The following is a 15,907-nucleotide window of genomic DNA, read 5'->3' on the forward strand; positions in this document are numbered from 1 at the left end:
TCCTCCTTCAGCTACATCTGTGCTGGCTTCCCCTCTGTTCCTGGGACATTCCAGACATGGTTCCTGTTGGTGTTTGTCTTTTGTGCGTCTGTGTGTGTTGGTTGCTCAGTCCTAGCTAACTCTTTGAGACCCCATGAACTGTAACCCACCAGACTCCTTTGTCCATGGGATTCTCCAGGCAAGAATACTAGAGTGTGTTGCCATTCCCTTCTCCAGATCTTCCCAACCCAGGGACTGAACCCAGGTCTGCTGCATTGCATGTGGATTCTTGACTGACTGAGCCACCAGGAAAACCATGGTACCTGTTGGGGGCTTTTATGTTTGCTGTTTCTTTGCCTAGAATGCTCATACCCTAAAATCCACACGGCGTTTTCCTTCCACTCTTCATATGTTTACCCAAGTGTCACTTTTTCAAAAAGGCCACCTTGTCTACATTTGATCTTAGCCAAAAGGCTGAGAAGCGATGACCACCTTGTCTAAATGTTCAACCTGTATCTGACATAGACACTTTTTCCTCGAGCTCTTGTTGCCCGCCAACCTAGCATGTATATTACTTCTTGTTGTTGTTCTTCAGTCGTGTCCGACTCTTTGCGATTCCCATGGACTGCAGCACGCCAGGTTTTCCTGCCCTTTACTCTCTCCTGGAGTTTGCTCAGATTCATGTCCATCGAGTTGGTGATGCCATCCAACCATCTCATCCTCTGTCGTCCCCTTCTCCTCCTGCCTTCAATCTTTCCCAGCATCAGGGTCTTTTCTAATGAGTCGGCTCCTTGCATCAGGTGGCCAAAGTATTGGAGCTTCAGCTTCAGCATCAGTCCCTCCAATGTATATTCAGGATTGATTTCCTTTAGGATTGACTGGTTGGATCTCCTTGCAGTCCAAGGGACTCTCAAGAGTCTCTTCAACACCACAGTTCAAAAGCATCAGTTCTTCGGTGCTCAGCTTTATGGTCCATCTCTCACATCCATACTTGACTACTGGAAAAACCATTTCTTTGACTAGGCGGACCTTTGTCAGCAAAGTAATGTCTCTGCTTCTTAATATGCTATCTAGGTTTGTCATAGCTTTTCTTCCAAGGAGCAAGCGTCTTTTAATTTAATGGCTGCAGTCACCATCTGCAGTAATTTTGGAGTCCTGGGAAATAGAATCCATCACTGTTTCCATTACTTGTAGTGTATCCTGTTTTCTCTGCTTTCTTCCCTAGTGTGTGCGCTCCATGGGGGCAGGGACTTGTGTGCATTTTATTCATGAAAACAGTGTGAGTAGTTTCCATGAGGATGATGATGGCTTGTGCTTGCCCTCTGTGGTCCTGGATGGCAAACAGAGGGCCAGTTGGTAGCTTTATTATCCACTGAGCGTGAAGGGAAGACTTCTGTTCCAGAATGAAGTGCTTCTTAAAGAGACAAATACTGGGTTGGCTGCCACCCGTGGTAAGAGGTTCCGATCCGGTAGTGACCAGGCAGTTATTCTGCAGTCTTCTTATTCCTTAACCCTTGGATTGCAAGGAGGTCCAACCAGTCAGTCCTAAAGGACATAAACCCTGAATATTCATTGGAAGGACTGATGCTGAAGCTCCAGTACTTTGTCCTGCTGATGCAAAGAGCCAACTCATTGGAAAAGACCCTGATGCTGGGAAAGATTGAAGGGGGCGTCAGAGGATGAGATGGTTGGATAAACTCAATGGACATGAGTTTGAGCAAACTCCAGGAGATAGTGAAGGACCGGGAAGCCTGGCACGCTGCAGTCCATGGGTTTCCAGAGTCAGACGCGACTAAGTGACTGAACAACAATTTCTTAATCCAGGTGCTTTCAGTACAAGTGACAGAAGCGAAGGTTTGGAAGTTGGCTGTGAGTCCTGTGGTTGTGTCGCCCATCTGGCCCCAGCTTCTGCAGTGCCACCTACCTGTGTATTAGTTTCCTGAGGTCACCATAGCAAAGTATCCAACACTTGATGACTTAAAACAATAGAAATTGTCCTCTCACAGTTCTGGAGACTAGAAGTCTGATGTCAAGGTGTCGGCAGGGCTGTGCTCCCTCTGAGGCTAGAAGGAAGACTCCTTGCCTCTTCTCGCTTCAGTTGGTTGCTGGCACTCCTTGTTGTTTCTTGGCTTGTGGCAGCATCACTCCAGTCTCTGCCCCAGTCTTCTCATGCCCATGCCTCTGTGTGACTGTGTTCAAGGTTCCCTCTTGTTTTGGGGGTGAAGGGACTGTACTACATGACTTGTAGTAGCTTCCCAGGTGGCACTAGTGGTAAAGAACCTGCCTGCCATTGCAGGAGACCTAAGAGATTTGGTCAGAAAGATCCCCTGGAGAAAGGAATGGCAATCCCCTCCAGTATTCTTGCCTGGAAAATCCCATGGACAGCGGAGCCTGGCGGGCTACAGTCCATGGGGTTGCAAAGAGTTAGACACGACTGAAGTGACTTAGCACGCAATATAATGTTGCTTCTGCCTGTCTTAAAGCTTTATAAACATGGTGAATGTTATTCTTACACATGATAGCTGTTTTTTGGTCATCATCATTGATAATGTTGCGTTTACATTTCAGCTTATCCAGTGTTTACTTAGGGCTATTGCGGGTCAATATGTGCTCAATATGTGCTATGTGCTCGGTCATGGAAGCACAGAGATAAGAGAGGCTCATTTTCTTTCCTGGACGCGCTTACAGTCCAGCAGTGGAAAAAATGTTCTTTAGTTTTCTTTTAAAAATCTGTGCTTGTTAAACTACTGGGACGAGAGACTGGTTTTCTTGGTTCCTTCCCCCATCTTGAGATCGTTCTATGATTACCTAGTCTTCAGAAATTCTTAACCCTCTGGGATGGCTTTTCTTTTATCGTCTTGTTTTGGAATTACGCTTATCTCCCCTCTGTTCCCTCTGTTGTTTACCAGTTGGACATCTTGAACATGTCCAATAAAGCCTTACCCTTACTGGCTGTCATGACCTCTCCCAAGCTGTGGTCGTTCTTGCTCAAGAGTTCCCCTGCGAATTCTTTATCAAACAAGTTCCATCTTGACAGAATTATTAGGTCTGGTGAGGCAAGTTCTCTCGTTGCCTTTTTTGCCCCTAGTCCTGTGTTTCTTAACTGTCATCATTCCATTTCCCTTTGGCAAACTGGGGATAGCCTTCTCAAAAAATACTTTTAAATGCATGTATCATAAAACATGAAGGATTACGAAGGAGACCAGTTATATTCAAATATAGTTATCATAATAGTTTTAAAGATTGTGATACCCATACTTTATGTGTTCCTCAGTGAAGCACTTCAAATAAAATATCTGGAAGCTAGTCAGAGAGCTACTCTCATTTTGACCCCCTCAGTTCTGTCTCCCTGTGTGTGTGGTTAAGATCTTCTGCTTTGGGAGCGGAAATGAGCAGCCAGGGCCTGTTAGGAACAACCAAGAAGCCAAATGATACGTTTGGCCGCCCGGCTGGTTCCGAGCTCTGGGTTAGAGACAGAATCACTTTCTTCTAACTGCTAGTCTTTAATATGCTTAGTAATAACTTAACCCACATTCTTTTTTAGCATTATTCTTGCAAATTGCCTTTGTTCTGCTTCCACTTGTGCATATGAACACATGTTTAATGCTTTCTACCTGCAGGCACTGTCTTAGGAGCCAGGGCTGCAGAGATGGGCAAGTCTCAGTTAAAGCATGCTGAAGGGCTCACTGTCTAGTGGGAGGAGGTGGGCTTGTGAAGGGTCCTCCACGACAGGGAGGCCCACAGTCGCTGCCTCAGGCTCATGAATGTGTTGTTTGATGTGTAATTATGATTATTAGGTAATACTGGGTTGAAAAACCCAAATGAACTTTTTGACCAACCCAATATGATATATTTTATGTTTATTTTTAGTTATTCCAATTTTTTTATAAAATTACTTTTTAGATTTATTGAAAAGTTGCACACATAGAACAGAGAGTCCCCTTATGTCCTTCACCCATTTTCCCCGAATGTTAATATCTAGTACATTTATCAAAACTAACATTATCCTTCAGTTCAGTTCAGTTCAGTCACTCAGTCGTGTCTGACTCTGCGACCCCATGAATCGCAGCATGCCAGGCCTCGCTGTCCATCACCAACTCCCGGAGGTTACTCAAACTTATGCCCATCGAGTCGGTGATGCCATCCAACCATCTCATCCTCTGTCGTCCCCTTCTCCTCCTGCCCCCAATCCCTCCCAGCATCAGGGTCTTTTCCAGTGAGTCAACTCTTCGCATGAGGTGGCCAAAGTATTGGAGTTTCAGCTTCAGCATCAGTCCTACCAATGAACACCTAGGACTTATCTCCTTCAGGATGGACTGGTTGGATCATCTTGCAGTCCAAGGGACTCTTGAGTCTTCTCCAACACCACAGTTCAAAAGCATCAATTCTTCAGTGCTCAGCTTTCTTCACAGTCCAACTCTCACATCCATACATGACCACTGGAAAAACCATAGCCTTGACCAGATGGACCTTTGTTGGAAAAGTAATGTCTCTGCTTTTTAATATTCTATCTAGGTTGGTCACAACTTCCAAGAGGTAAGCGTCTTTTAATTTCATGGCTGCAGTCACCATCTGCAGTGATTTTGGAGCCCAAAAAAACAAAGTCTGACACTGTTTCCACTGTCTCCCCATCTATTTCCCATGAGGTGATGGGACCAGATGCCATGATCTTAGTTTTCTGAATGTTAAGCTTTAAGCCAACTTTTTCACTCTCCTCTTTCACTTTCATCAAGACTGTCCTTAGTATTTTATTATCAACTAAACAACTAAACATAAATGTCCTTAGTCTCATTTACTCTGTGACAGTTTTTCAGCCTTTTTGTGTTTTTCATGATTTTAACAGTGGTGAAGAGTACTTTGTAGAATTTTCCTTACTTTGGCTTTATCTTGGTGTTTTTCTCATGATTAGACTGGGGTTTGGGTATAGGAGGAGGACTGTCCTACAGGTGAAGTTTCTCATCAGACATCTCTGGTGATGTTGATCTTCATTCACCTCCCCGTTAAACTGGGGTTCACAAGGTCTCTCCACTGTAAAGGGAAGATTTTTCCTTTTCCAAACTCATTTCTTTGGAATTGAATTCCTAAGTTTAGCCCAATTCCTAAGTTTTACATCCTGGAGGGGCAAGTATGTACATATATTTTAAATTCTTCTATAACGGACATTTGTCCAATTATTTATTTAATCCTTATTTACATCAGTATGCTAACTTGCTTCAGTTGTGTCTGACTCTTTGCAATCCCATGGACTGTAGTGCACCAGGCTCCTCTGTCCGTGGGAGTTCCCAGGTAAGAATACTGGAGTGGGCTGCCAGGCCCTCCTCCAAGGGATCTTCCTGATCCAGGGATCAAACCCACCACATCTTGTGTCTCCTGTGTTGGCAGGTGGGTTCCTTACCATTTGCATTACCTGAGAAGCCCACATCAGCATGAATTCATGTATACTTATTTTATTCTTTTGAGCTATAATTCATATTGCTATATCATTTATTTCTGCAATTTTTAAAAAATACGAGTTGTTCCAATTTTGGCCATTGGGAACTCTTTCATGTTGACTTCTTTGTTGACATACTTATCCTGTTAGTTTTTTGAGTACTGTCTTTCTGGCATTTGTAAAACGCTCCAGGCTCATCTTATATTTTCTCTGCCCCAGCCATAGAATCAGCCATTTCTTCTCAGAGCAGTCATGGTCTTTTGATTCCAGATGTATGATTCTCTGCATGATTAGTTCTGTGGAATATTCAAAACAAATCATAAATGTCATATTTAGAACCAGTTATAAATATCATATTTAGAACCAGTCATAAATATGAAGATCAAAGCAATTTTCCAATTTGAGTTGTTGGTTTTCTTGTCCCAAGACTTTAGATATTACTGTTCTACTTTACAGGTTTGAAATTCCATTTCGTTGTGTTTATTCACAAGAGCAAACTTGTTTCACCAGGAAATTAGCTGATGATCAGATATGTCATTCTGCTTTATGGACTAGAATATGTTCATTTTAACTCATGTTGAGGGGTGATGTTCGTATTGGACAAATAAGATAGAACTATACTTTGTATGTTTCATGAATGCTAACCACTTAGCTAAGTTCATTGTCAAGGTCTGTGTAAAATGCTTTAGAATTTGATTAGCAGTGGAATGAATGATTCCTTTTATAACATTAATGTCTTTTCAAGTTTTCTTTTTTGATTTTAGAAGGTATACAACATATATAGCTTTGGTTTACAGTAGCTGTGGTTGAAGAACTGTTCAGCAGTTTGGGGTAAAGCAAACTGCAGCATTTTCTGTGGGGTGAGAAGACCTGAGTTTTAATCTTTGTTCTGTTTCTGACTTGCTGAAGTTCCTAAGGGAAGTCTTAGACTTGGTGGATCTCCATATTCTTATCTGTAAAAGAGGATTGGGTGAAAGCCTTAAAGTCACCTCACCCCGCTTCCCTTCCTTTTTAACAGCTCGGTTGAGGATTTAAGGCTCATTTTGGTGACTCAGTGCTTTCTTTTTCAATTAAAAAAATTTTTTTTAATTGGAGGATAATTTTTCTACGATAATTGTGTTGGTTTCTGCTGTGCAACAACGGGAGTCGGTCCTAGGTATATGTGTATGTCCCCTCCCCCTTGAATCTTCCTCCCCCCCTTCACCCTCCACCCCACCCCTCTGGGTTATTACAGAGTGCTGGGCCGGGCTGCCTGTGGTGTACAGCAGCTTCTCACTAGCTGTTTTACACGTGGTAGTTTTTATGTCAGTGCTACTCTCTCAGTTCGTCCCACCGTCTCCCTTCCCCACTGTATCCACAAGTCTGTTCTCTATGTCTGCATCTCTATTCCTGCCCTGCAAACAGCTTCATGAGTACCATTTTTCTAGATTCCATACATATGCATTAATATACGATATTTGTGTTTCTCTTTCTGACTTAGGTCACTCTGTATAACAGCCCCTAGGTTCATGTACTTCAGTTCAGCTGACTCATATTTGTCCCTTTTTATGGCTGAGTGCACCTCTTTTTATACTAGGGTTGAGCAAGCTTGTGCATTTGCGTGTGAGTGTGTCTGTCTAAAATCCTGGAACAGATCTAGTGTTACAGCTTGAAAGTAGTTATCTGGTCTAGTGTATACCTGAAAGGGAATGTCACTCAGGAAATGCTACAATATTAGGAGGAAACTCTTACAGAAATAAAATCCTTTTTATTTACTTTTTTGTAGAAACAAATTCATACTTTACTTTTAACAAGTTCTCATTATTCATAAAAATGGGGAAAGCTGCCATCTTCAAAGGCTGTAGTTCATATTTTATTAAGTACACATGGTTTCCTCCATTCTGTTATGCACACTTTCACTTTTTAAAGATTTGTTTTTGATTTGACATGTAGAAATTTTACTCATCTTACTCAGAAAGAATCAGAGAAGTTTATGTCTGTATTTTAGCTCTTTAGTGTCTGGCTTTATGGAGATGAAGACTGGGGGAGGGGGGAAAATCTGCATTCCTTGAAATGGGCTCCCTGACAGCCATCCCTCAAGTTAGAAGGGGAAAAGGCTGAAGGTAACAAAAGACTTGTATGATTTGAAGACAAAGTAGTATTTTATGATATTGTTTTGATTTTAGTTATAGTATTTGATTTATATTGCTTCTAAATGAAGTCAGAGAGCTTTCTTTTTAATTTTTATTTATTTATTTATTTGTTTTTGGTTGCACTGAGTCTTTGTTGCTGTCTGGGGGCTTTGTCTAATTGCAGTGAGCAGGAGCTCCTCTTTGTTGTGATGTTCGGGCTTCTCATTACATTAACTTCTCTTGCTGTGGAGAACGGGCTGTAGGGCCTTCGGATATCAGTAGCTTGCAGCACACAGGCTTATTTGCCCCACGGCATGTGCAGTCTTCCAGGACCAGGGATCAAAACCATGTCCCCTGTGTTGACAGGTGAATTCTTAACCACTCGACCACCAGGGAAGTCTGAGACTTTCAGTTTTTTAAATTTAAGAAAACAGTAGGGTTCTTCCTAGATTCTAGATGGCATGTAGAGATTGGGGAGCATTGGCAAACATAAATTCTGGGGCAGATTTGCCCTATTTGATACTTATGAATGTCATGTGAAAGGTTCAGGAAAAAAATATCAGATGATATTCTTGTTGTCTTATAAAAATAGTGCAAATAGATTATCTTATGCCATATGGTATACTCTGAGACTCTATGAGTATAGGGTTATTGTACTTATAGTATATCACAGTGCTCATAGTACACTGGATTACAAGTACAGTATTTTAAACAACTTACTGTAATTATTAGTTTAATTTTAGGACTGGTTTTTATAGAGATTTAAAGGCTGCTAAACTGATATCCCATAAAAATTGTTGAACTTTACTGTTTTATTAAAAAGTTGTCAGACCTTTGAGTGTGGTAGGTAAAATGAGATTCTCTTAAGGACATTGTTGATGCTCTGTTATTTGCTCCTTCAATAAAAATCTGTTGGGAATTTATTTTGGATTGTTGTTGTTCAGTCACTCAGTAGTGTCTGACTCTTTGCCACCCCATGGACTATAGCATGCCAGACTTCACTGTCTTTCACTGTCTCCCAGAGTTTGCTCAGACTCATGTCCATTGAATCGGTGATGCTTACACTTGAATTAATTATTTAAAGTTTTACAATCTTCTCTAAGCTTATTTCAGAATTCTCACTACATCAGATGATTTTGATGTTTTACTGAAACCTACTTATGAATAGTTAGTTCTAGAAGGTCTTGTAGATCTTCATAGAACTGTTCAGCTTCTTCAGCGTTACTGGTTGGGGCGTATATTTCTTGATGAAAGTGAAAGAGGAGAGTGAAAAAGTTGGCTTAAAGCTCAACTTTGAGAAAACTAAGATCATGGCATCCCGTCCCATCACTTCGTGGCAAATAGATGGGGAAACAGTGGAAATAGTGACTGACTATTATTCTGGGCTCCAAAAATCACTGCAGATGGTGATTGCAGTCATGAAATTAAAAGATGCTTACTCCTTGGAAGGAAAGTTATGACAAACCTAGACAGCATATTAAAAAGCAGAGACGTTACTTTGTCAACAAAGGTCGGTCTAGTTAAGGCTATGGTTTTCCCAGTAGTCATGTATGGATGTGAGAGTTGGACTATAAAGAGAGCTGAGCGCTGTAGAATTGATGCTTTTGAACTGTGGTGTTGGAGAAGACTCAAGAGTCCCTTGGACTACAAGAAGATCCAACCAGTCCATCCTGAAGGAGATAAGTCCTGGGTGTTCATTGGTAGGACTGATGTTAAAGCTGAAACTCCAAAACTATGGCCCCCTGATACAAAGAGCTGACTCATTTGAAAAGACCCTGTTGCTGGGACAGATTGAGGGCAGGAGGAGAACGGGACGACGGAAGGTGAGATGGTTGGATGGCATCACCGACTTGATGGGCATGAGTTTGAGTAACCTCCGGGAGTTGGTGATGGACAGGGAGGCCTGGCGTACTGCAGTTCATTGGGTCGCAAAGAGTCGGACACGACTGAGCCACTGAACTGAACTTGTGAATGGTAAAGATTTTGTTTCTCTTTCCCTTTTGAGTCCTGAAAAAGTTTTAATAAATACATGTTAAAACCCTGCTATCAGAAATGGGTAAAGTCTTCAAAGAAGAGAGATATGAAAGAGTTATCAAGTGGATTTTCTTGGGATGCTGGGAGGGTTAACATTTTAATCCACTTGATAGTTGTTTCAGCTACAAGTGATAACTCAAGTTGTTCTGTTTTTTAAAACGAGCCATTTTCTTTTCAGCAACATAGTATGCATTGCCTGAAAATGCCTGGGTAAGCTCTTTTTTTGTAGCAAGATTAAACTCATGAGAGTTAAAGTAAATTTTTTTTTTTAAGTAAATTTTTAAAATTCTGTGAAAAACCTGGTTTTGAAGATTTTAATAGAAACACTGTGTCCCTGTGTGCCTGGCTATGGTTCACTGCACTCTAGGCTCTGTGAGGTCAGGGATGGCAGGATGTTTGTTTTTCCCAAGCTATTGCAAGATAAGATGTTCAATCAATAAATGGGTTGATCTGTATTTAAGGACGTGGCTTAGATGGATCTATTTGTACATTTTCAATATCTTATTATGAAAATTTGAAGTGCCCAGCAAAGTAGAAGGAACTTGGCAGTGATTGCTTATACAGTAAGTCCCCTACACACAAGCCTTCACGTTGGGAACTTGCAAAGAGCCATACATGAGTTTGCATGTCAGTCACGTAAGTTGGTTAGCACGTCTGGTGTACATTGTCACGGGCGAGCCTCGTCCACAAATGGTTGTGCTTTTGTGTACTTTACAGTACGGTGTGGAGCACAGCAGTACTGTATCTTTATTTAAGCCCAGGATGTCTAGAAGCAAGCATAAAAGCAGCAGTGATGTAGCTGGTACTAGTGTGCTTTTCAAGGTACTGTTAAGATTAAAAATGTTTTATTTCTTGTGTTTGTTTTTTATGTATTCTCTGTGTGAAAACTATTACACATCTACTACAGTACAGTACTGTATGGCCCGTTATGTTAGGCTAACTTCGTTGAACTTAAAAACAAACTGGGCTTAATGAGCACACTCTGAGAACAGAGCGTGTTCATATGTAGGGGACTTACTATATACCTATCATCTTTATTCTACCATTTACCATTTTACTCTGCTTTACCACTCATCCCTCCATCTGTCTGTCTTCCTGTCCATTTATTAACATATCTTATTTTTGGTCCATTTCAAGGATATTTCTGAACTGTCATGGAAGCTCATTTGTATTCAGGGCCCATCATCTGAATTAATGAAAGAGAAGGTGATGAGGAGTCAGTGTTAGGTATCAGATGTAGCTCTGTTGTTACTGACCTCGTATGATATTTATTGATAAACTGGTTTCTCACTGATGTTGCTATGATTTTAATGTCACTTGGACCTTCAGTACAGTCTTCTGATAGAAATTACTCAGTGGACAGCTTTCATGATGGTATGAATGCCGATTGTGTGTGTTTACTGTTGCCATTACAAATAGCTTTAATGTTATCTCACGTGAGACTTCCTCTTTTATGTCTCTTTTGGTTAGGAGTAGCCCATCGAAGCCAGAGCAGTGAGGGAGTCAGTTCTCTCAGCAGCTCGCCCTCCAATAGCCTTGAAACGCAGTCCCAGTCTCTCTCACGTTCCCAGAGCATGGATATCGATGGAGTCTCTTGTGAGAAAAGGTAAAGTAAGCCAGTTTGCCAGTTTTCCAATAAGCTGCTTTACGGATAGAAAGGGAAAGATCCATTCACTTTAGTGTCTAGTCCAGTAGCCTCAAATGCCAGCCCAGAGGTCCATGCCAGCCCTCAGCTTGATCAGAGCTCAGTTTATTAAATTGAAAGGTCTTTGTATTATTCTGAAATGTTCTTTATACCTTTTTAAATTTTGGGTGCTGAAATGTCTTTTATGAAATACTGGTACAGGTGGTAAAAAAAAAAAAAAAATTTTTAATGTCTTTATTTTGTAAATACAAAGTTGGCAAACATAAGTCAGCCCCTAAAAATTTCTTCAAAGATTTACTACTTGGTGAAATTTTTTTTTTAAACTTGGTAAAAATTTTTTTTTTTTTTAACAGTTTGAAAGGGTGTAGGCAGGTAAGCAGATGTTCTAGGAGCTCCATGAGGATCAGGGTGCCCTGGAGTAGAGCCATCCTGTGTTGCACAGGTGTGCAGGTGTGCTGTGAGTAGATGACAGAGTGGCTGAGGGCTTGATTCCTTTACTCCTTGGACAGCCAGACCCCCATGCCGTGGCTCCTCTGCCCTCACGCAGCCCCCTCTGTTTCTGTTAATGGGCCAGACAGATAGCATTTTCTAGGTGTGTTAGAATACTGGGGTGTTGTGTACTTTGGGTTGGGGTGAGGAGCCAGATCAGAGATCACCCACTTTAGGCAAAAATTCAGAAAGGACTACACTGCCAGGAAAAAGATCAAGTAGAAAAAAATCAACCACATAGAGGAAAAACAATTGTGTTCTTATTACCTTTGCTCTGAGTGGATGATTTTTTTTTTTTTTTTTTTGAGTGGATGAATTTTTTAAAACTCAAGTCAACTCTGCAATTTCATGGCCAGTGGGTAATTTTCATGTGGGTTTAGCACCTAAATTTACACTTAACTGTTGTAGTCTGAAAAACCTCAGGCTAAGAACTGTCATATACAGTGGACTTTTTCATGTCTTTAAGCATCTAGCAGAAACAAACATAAATCATCCAAGCGTTCAGAGAATTTCCTTAGAAAAATTTCCAAGAAATATGAACTCATGGTCAAAAATTAAAGCACACTCTGCGACTCTCTCTCTCGAGTCTGCCCGTGTGTCTATCCACACGTAGTCTTTCTCCTCCTAATAAACACTACTTGTTTCACTTTAAAGAAAAAAAAAAAGCATACTAGAAAAAAGCCTCCATGTGTAAGAGTCTGTAGAATCAGTAACAATAGAATTATTCACCTAGACTCATTGGGGTTTTGGAAATGTCAAATACAGAACGTAAAATTTGTATGTTTAACTAAATTTTTAAAAGTATTGAAAATGTGAATAAGAGGCAAGCAACTATAAAAACAACCAAGCACATTTGAAAAAGAACCGAATAGAATTTCTAAAAATGAAAAGATAGTAAAACACAGTGGGTTAAGATAACTAAAGAGAAAATTAACAAATGGAATGATAGAGCTGAAGAACTTACCTAGAGTGCACCACAAAGAGAAAGAGAGATGAAAAATATGAAGGATGTTTAGAAATACAGAGGACAAGAAGACACAGATTTAATGTATATCTAATAGAAGTATCAGAAGGAGAGGGCAGGCACACTGGGAGATTTCTCACCTCTCTCCTTGTTTCATCATTTTTTGCTCTGCTGATTTGAAAGCCATTATCAAAATGATAAATGGCTGAGGATTTGTCTAGAGTTGATAAATATAGGAATCTTCAGGTTCAGGAAGCCCTATAACTTATGAGCAAGGTAAATAAAAGGAAATTTGTATCTAGACATTTTATAGTTAACTTGGAGGAAACCAAAGACAAAGACATTTAAAGCAGCCAAGAGAAACGAGAGATTATCTACGAAAGGATAGTAGTTAGATATCTCAGTGATGGAGGGCAGAGGACTATGGAATCAGTGTTAAGTGCTGAGAGAAAGTAACTGTCAGCTGGGAACTGTGTGTATTTGTGGAACTATCTTTTAAGAGAAGGGGAGAAATAAAGATATTTATAGATTTAAAAAACAAATGTGAACAACTGATGGTCTGCCACAAGAAGACCCCAGATTTTAACAGACGCATTTAAGAAGGAAAATGTATGTAGCTGATTCACTTTGCTATACAGTAGAAGCTAACACAGCATTGTAAAGCAACTGTACTCTGATAAAAATTAATTTTTAAAAAAGCTACAAGGATATATTGTACAGAGTGGGGAATACAGCAAATACTCTATAATAACTCTAAATGTAGTAGAACCTTTAAAATTTGGAAATCACTACATGGTACACCTGTAATTTACATAATACTATGTGCCAACTATACTTCATGAAGAAAAATAAACCACTTTTTTCTAAAAAAAAAAAAAAAAAAGAAGGAAAATGAACTCAAGACTAATGTCTGAGATGCAGGGAGGAAAGATGAGTTAAGAAAAATAATAAATATGTGCTAAATCTGAACACTGATGGTTTAAGACAGTAATAACAGTGTATGAAATAATAGAGGGAGAGAGAAGTAAATAATCCGATCTCACATACTAGCAACAGAACAGCAATAGCAGATAAAGCCGGAAGGGGAGTGACTGTCTACTTGGGAGAGGGGATAGTGGCAAGCTGTTAGACTTTGAGTTAAGAATACTTCATAAAATTTCAAGAATAACCACTGAAGGAATAGAAAGAGTGTATTTTCAAACCAGTAAAGGGAATATGAAACAAGGTTGGGGAGGGGGGAGAATTTAAGTCAATTCAAAGAAAAGGACGAAAGAAACACAAATTTTTAAAAAGAGGCAAATAGCACAAAATAAGATGGTTATAAAAGAAATGAAAATGTCAATAATCACCATAAGTCACAGTGAAAAAGTCATAGGTTAAATTAAAAACAAAATAGAACCCAGCTTTCTTTTTGTTTACTGAAGGAATACCTGAAACACTAGGTTAGAGAAAGCATGAAACTGAACGAAAGGGAAAAATATACTAGGCAAATACTAAACAAAATAAAATAGGGATAAATATATTAATAAATTAGACCTTAAGTTACAAAATATTACTAGAAGTAAGCACTGTATAATGATGAATGTTTAGTTTACCAGCAGGATATAACAGTTTTCAAAATATTTATATGCACTTAGTAATATAATAACATATAATAAAGCAAATCTTGATAGAACTAGAGGAAATTGACACATACCTAATATAATGGGAGATTTTTAACATGTCTCTTTCAGCCAGCAATAGAGCAAAGAGAATAAACAGCAGTAAGCACGTGGACAAATTAAACAACACAGCTAACAAGCTTGATCTAATGAAGGATAGCACTGGAGCATACACATTCTTTTCTGATACCCATCAACCAGAAGGGTTCAGGAGTCAGAATCATATTGATAATGTTTTCTGACGTTACGTTAGATAATTCATGTAGGGTTAAAAAAAAATCATAAATCTGGAAATTAAAAAAAAAATAGCATACTTCTAAATACAGGTCAAAGAAGAAATCATGATGGAAATCTGAACTGAACAATAGCAAATACTATATACCATCATTTGTGTGTCACAGTTAATGGGGTCCTTGGAAGAGAATATAAAACTCTCTCTATATATATTATACTAAAGAAGAAAAAAGAATATAAGTAAATACTTGGAATTAAACGCTGTTTCTTGGAATGTGTTTCCCTTAGATATGTGCATGGCTTACCTCCTTCCTATTTTTGCCTAGGTAGTATTTCAATGAGGTGACCCCATTTAAATGGGAGAGCCCTGCCTTCTCCATTACCTTTTCCTTGCTCTTTTTTCCTTTAATTTTTATATAGCATTTATCATATACTCTATGCTTTGCTTATTATATTTATTATCTTTCTCCCTTTAACTGGAACAGAAGCTCCATGGCACAGGAAATTTTTTTGGTCTCTCGTCTGTTGGCATCTCAGACACCTAGAACAATGCCTGCCTAGAATGGGCACTCAATAATGCTTGTTATTGAAAAAGAGAACTCTGTGAAACTGTAAATATGCAGGATGCAAATCAATTTGAAAGTCTGGATAAAATCAGGTTCCTCAAAGATCACAATTCTCCCAAAATTGGCTTAGGAAGAAAGAGAGAATCTGAATAATAAAAAAAAAAAAGTTAAATCAAATCAGTATTTTACAGTTTTTCCGAAGAAATTACCTTGCTCATATGATCTTGTGGGTACTCCCACCATCCCAACTTTGCACACATTTTTCAGTTAATCTTTAAACTTCCCAAGTCAGTTTATGAGGTTCATACTACCCTAATATACAAAACCAGACAATAATAATATCAAAGAAGAAAATTAATTACACAGTAATCAATAAAATTGGTAAAAATTACATGGTTATGAACATATTTGCAAAAATCTGAAGATATTGGCAAATCAGATAGTGTAGCACATAGAAAACAGGCAAACATCTCTGGGTCTGGGTGCCAGCATGGTGGTTACTGTGGGTTAGCATGGTTGTGATTGAAAGGGTCATGGGGGGGACCTTTGGGGTGCTGGAAATGTTCTCTTGCTTGATCTGGGTGCTGATTACATTAGTATGTTTCCTTAGTGAAACTTTATTCAGCCAAACACATACCATCTGTGCACATTTCTGTATAGATAATTCCATTAAAAGATTAGTTTAAAAAAATAATATAGCATGACCAGCTTGGGTTTATCTTAGGAATATAAGGGTACTTTAACGTGAGGAAGTCTATAAATATTATCCACCCCATTATGTATTAAATAGACA

The 15,907-nt window shown here is 39.4% G+C and overlaps 1 protein-coding gene across 3 annotated transcripts in view; it reads left to right on the forward strand.

Moving 5' to 3' along the window:
- UBE4B (ubiquitination factor E4B) overlaps positions 1 to 15,907 on the forward strand; it is a 124,660-nt gene that overhangs the window by 44,583 nt on the left and 64,170 nt on the right. For all 3 annotated transcript variants that reach the window (XM_043486389.1, XM_043486387.1, XM_043486388.1), the window contains exon 3: positions 11,026 to 11,161. In XM_043486389.1, the coding sequence (XP_043342324.1) occupies positions 11,026 to 11,161 (136 nt within the window). The remainder of the gene's footprint in view (positions 1 to 11,025; positions 11,162 to 15,907) is intronic.

This window comes from Cervus canadensis, chromosome 13 (assembly GCF_019320065.1).
Source record: "Cervus canadensis isolate Bull #8, Minnesota chromosome 13, ASM1932006v1, whole genome shotgun sequence".
NCBI classification, from domain to species: Eukaryota; Metazoa; Chordata; class Mammalia; order Artiodactyla; family Cervidae; genus Cervus; species Cervus canadensis.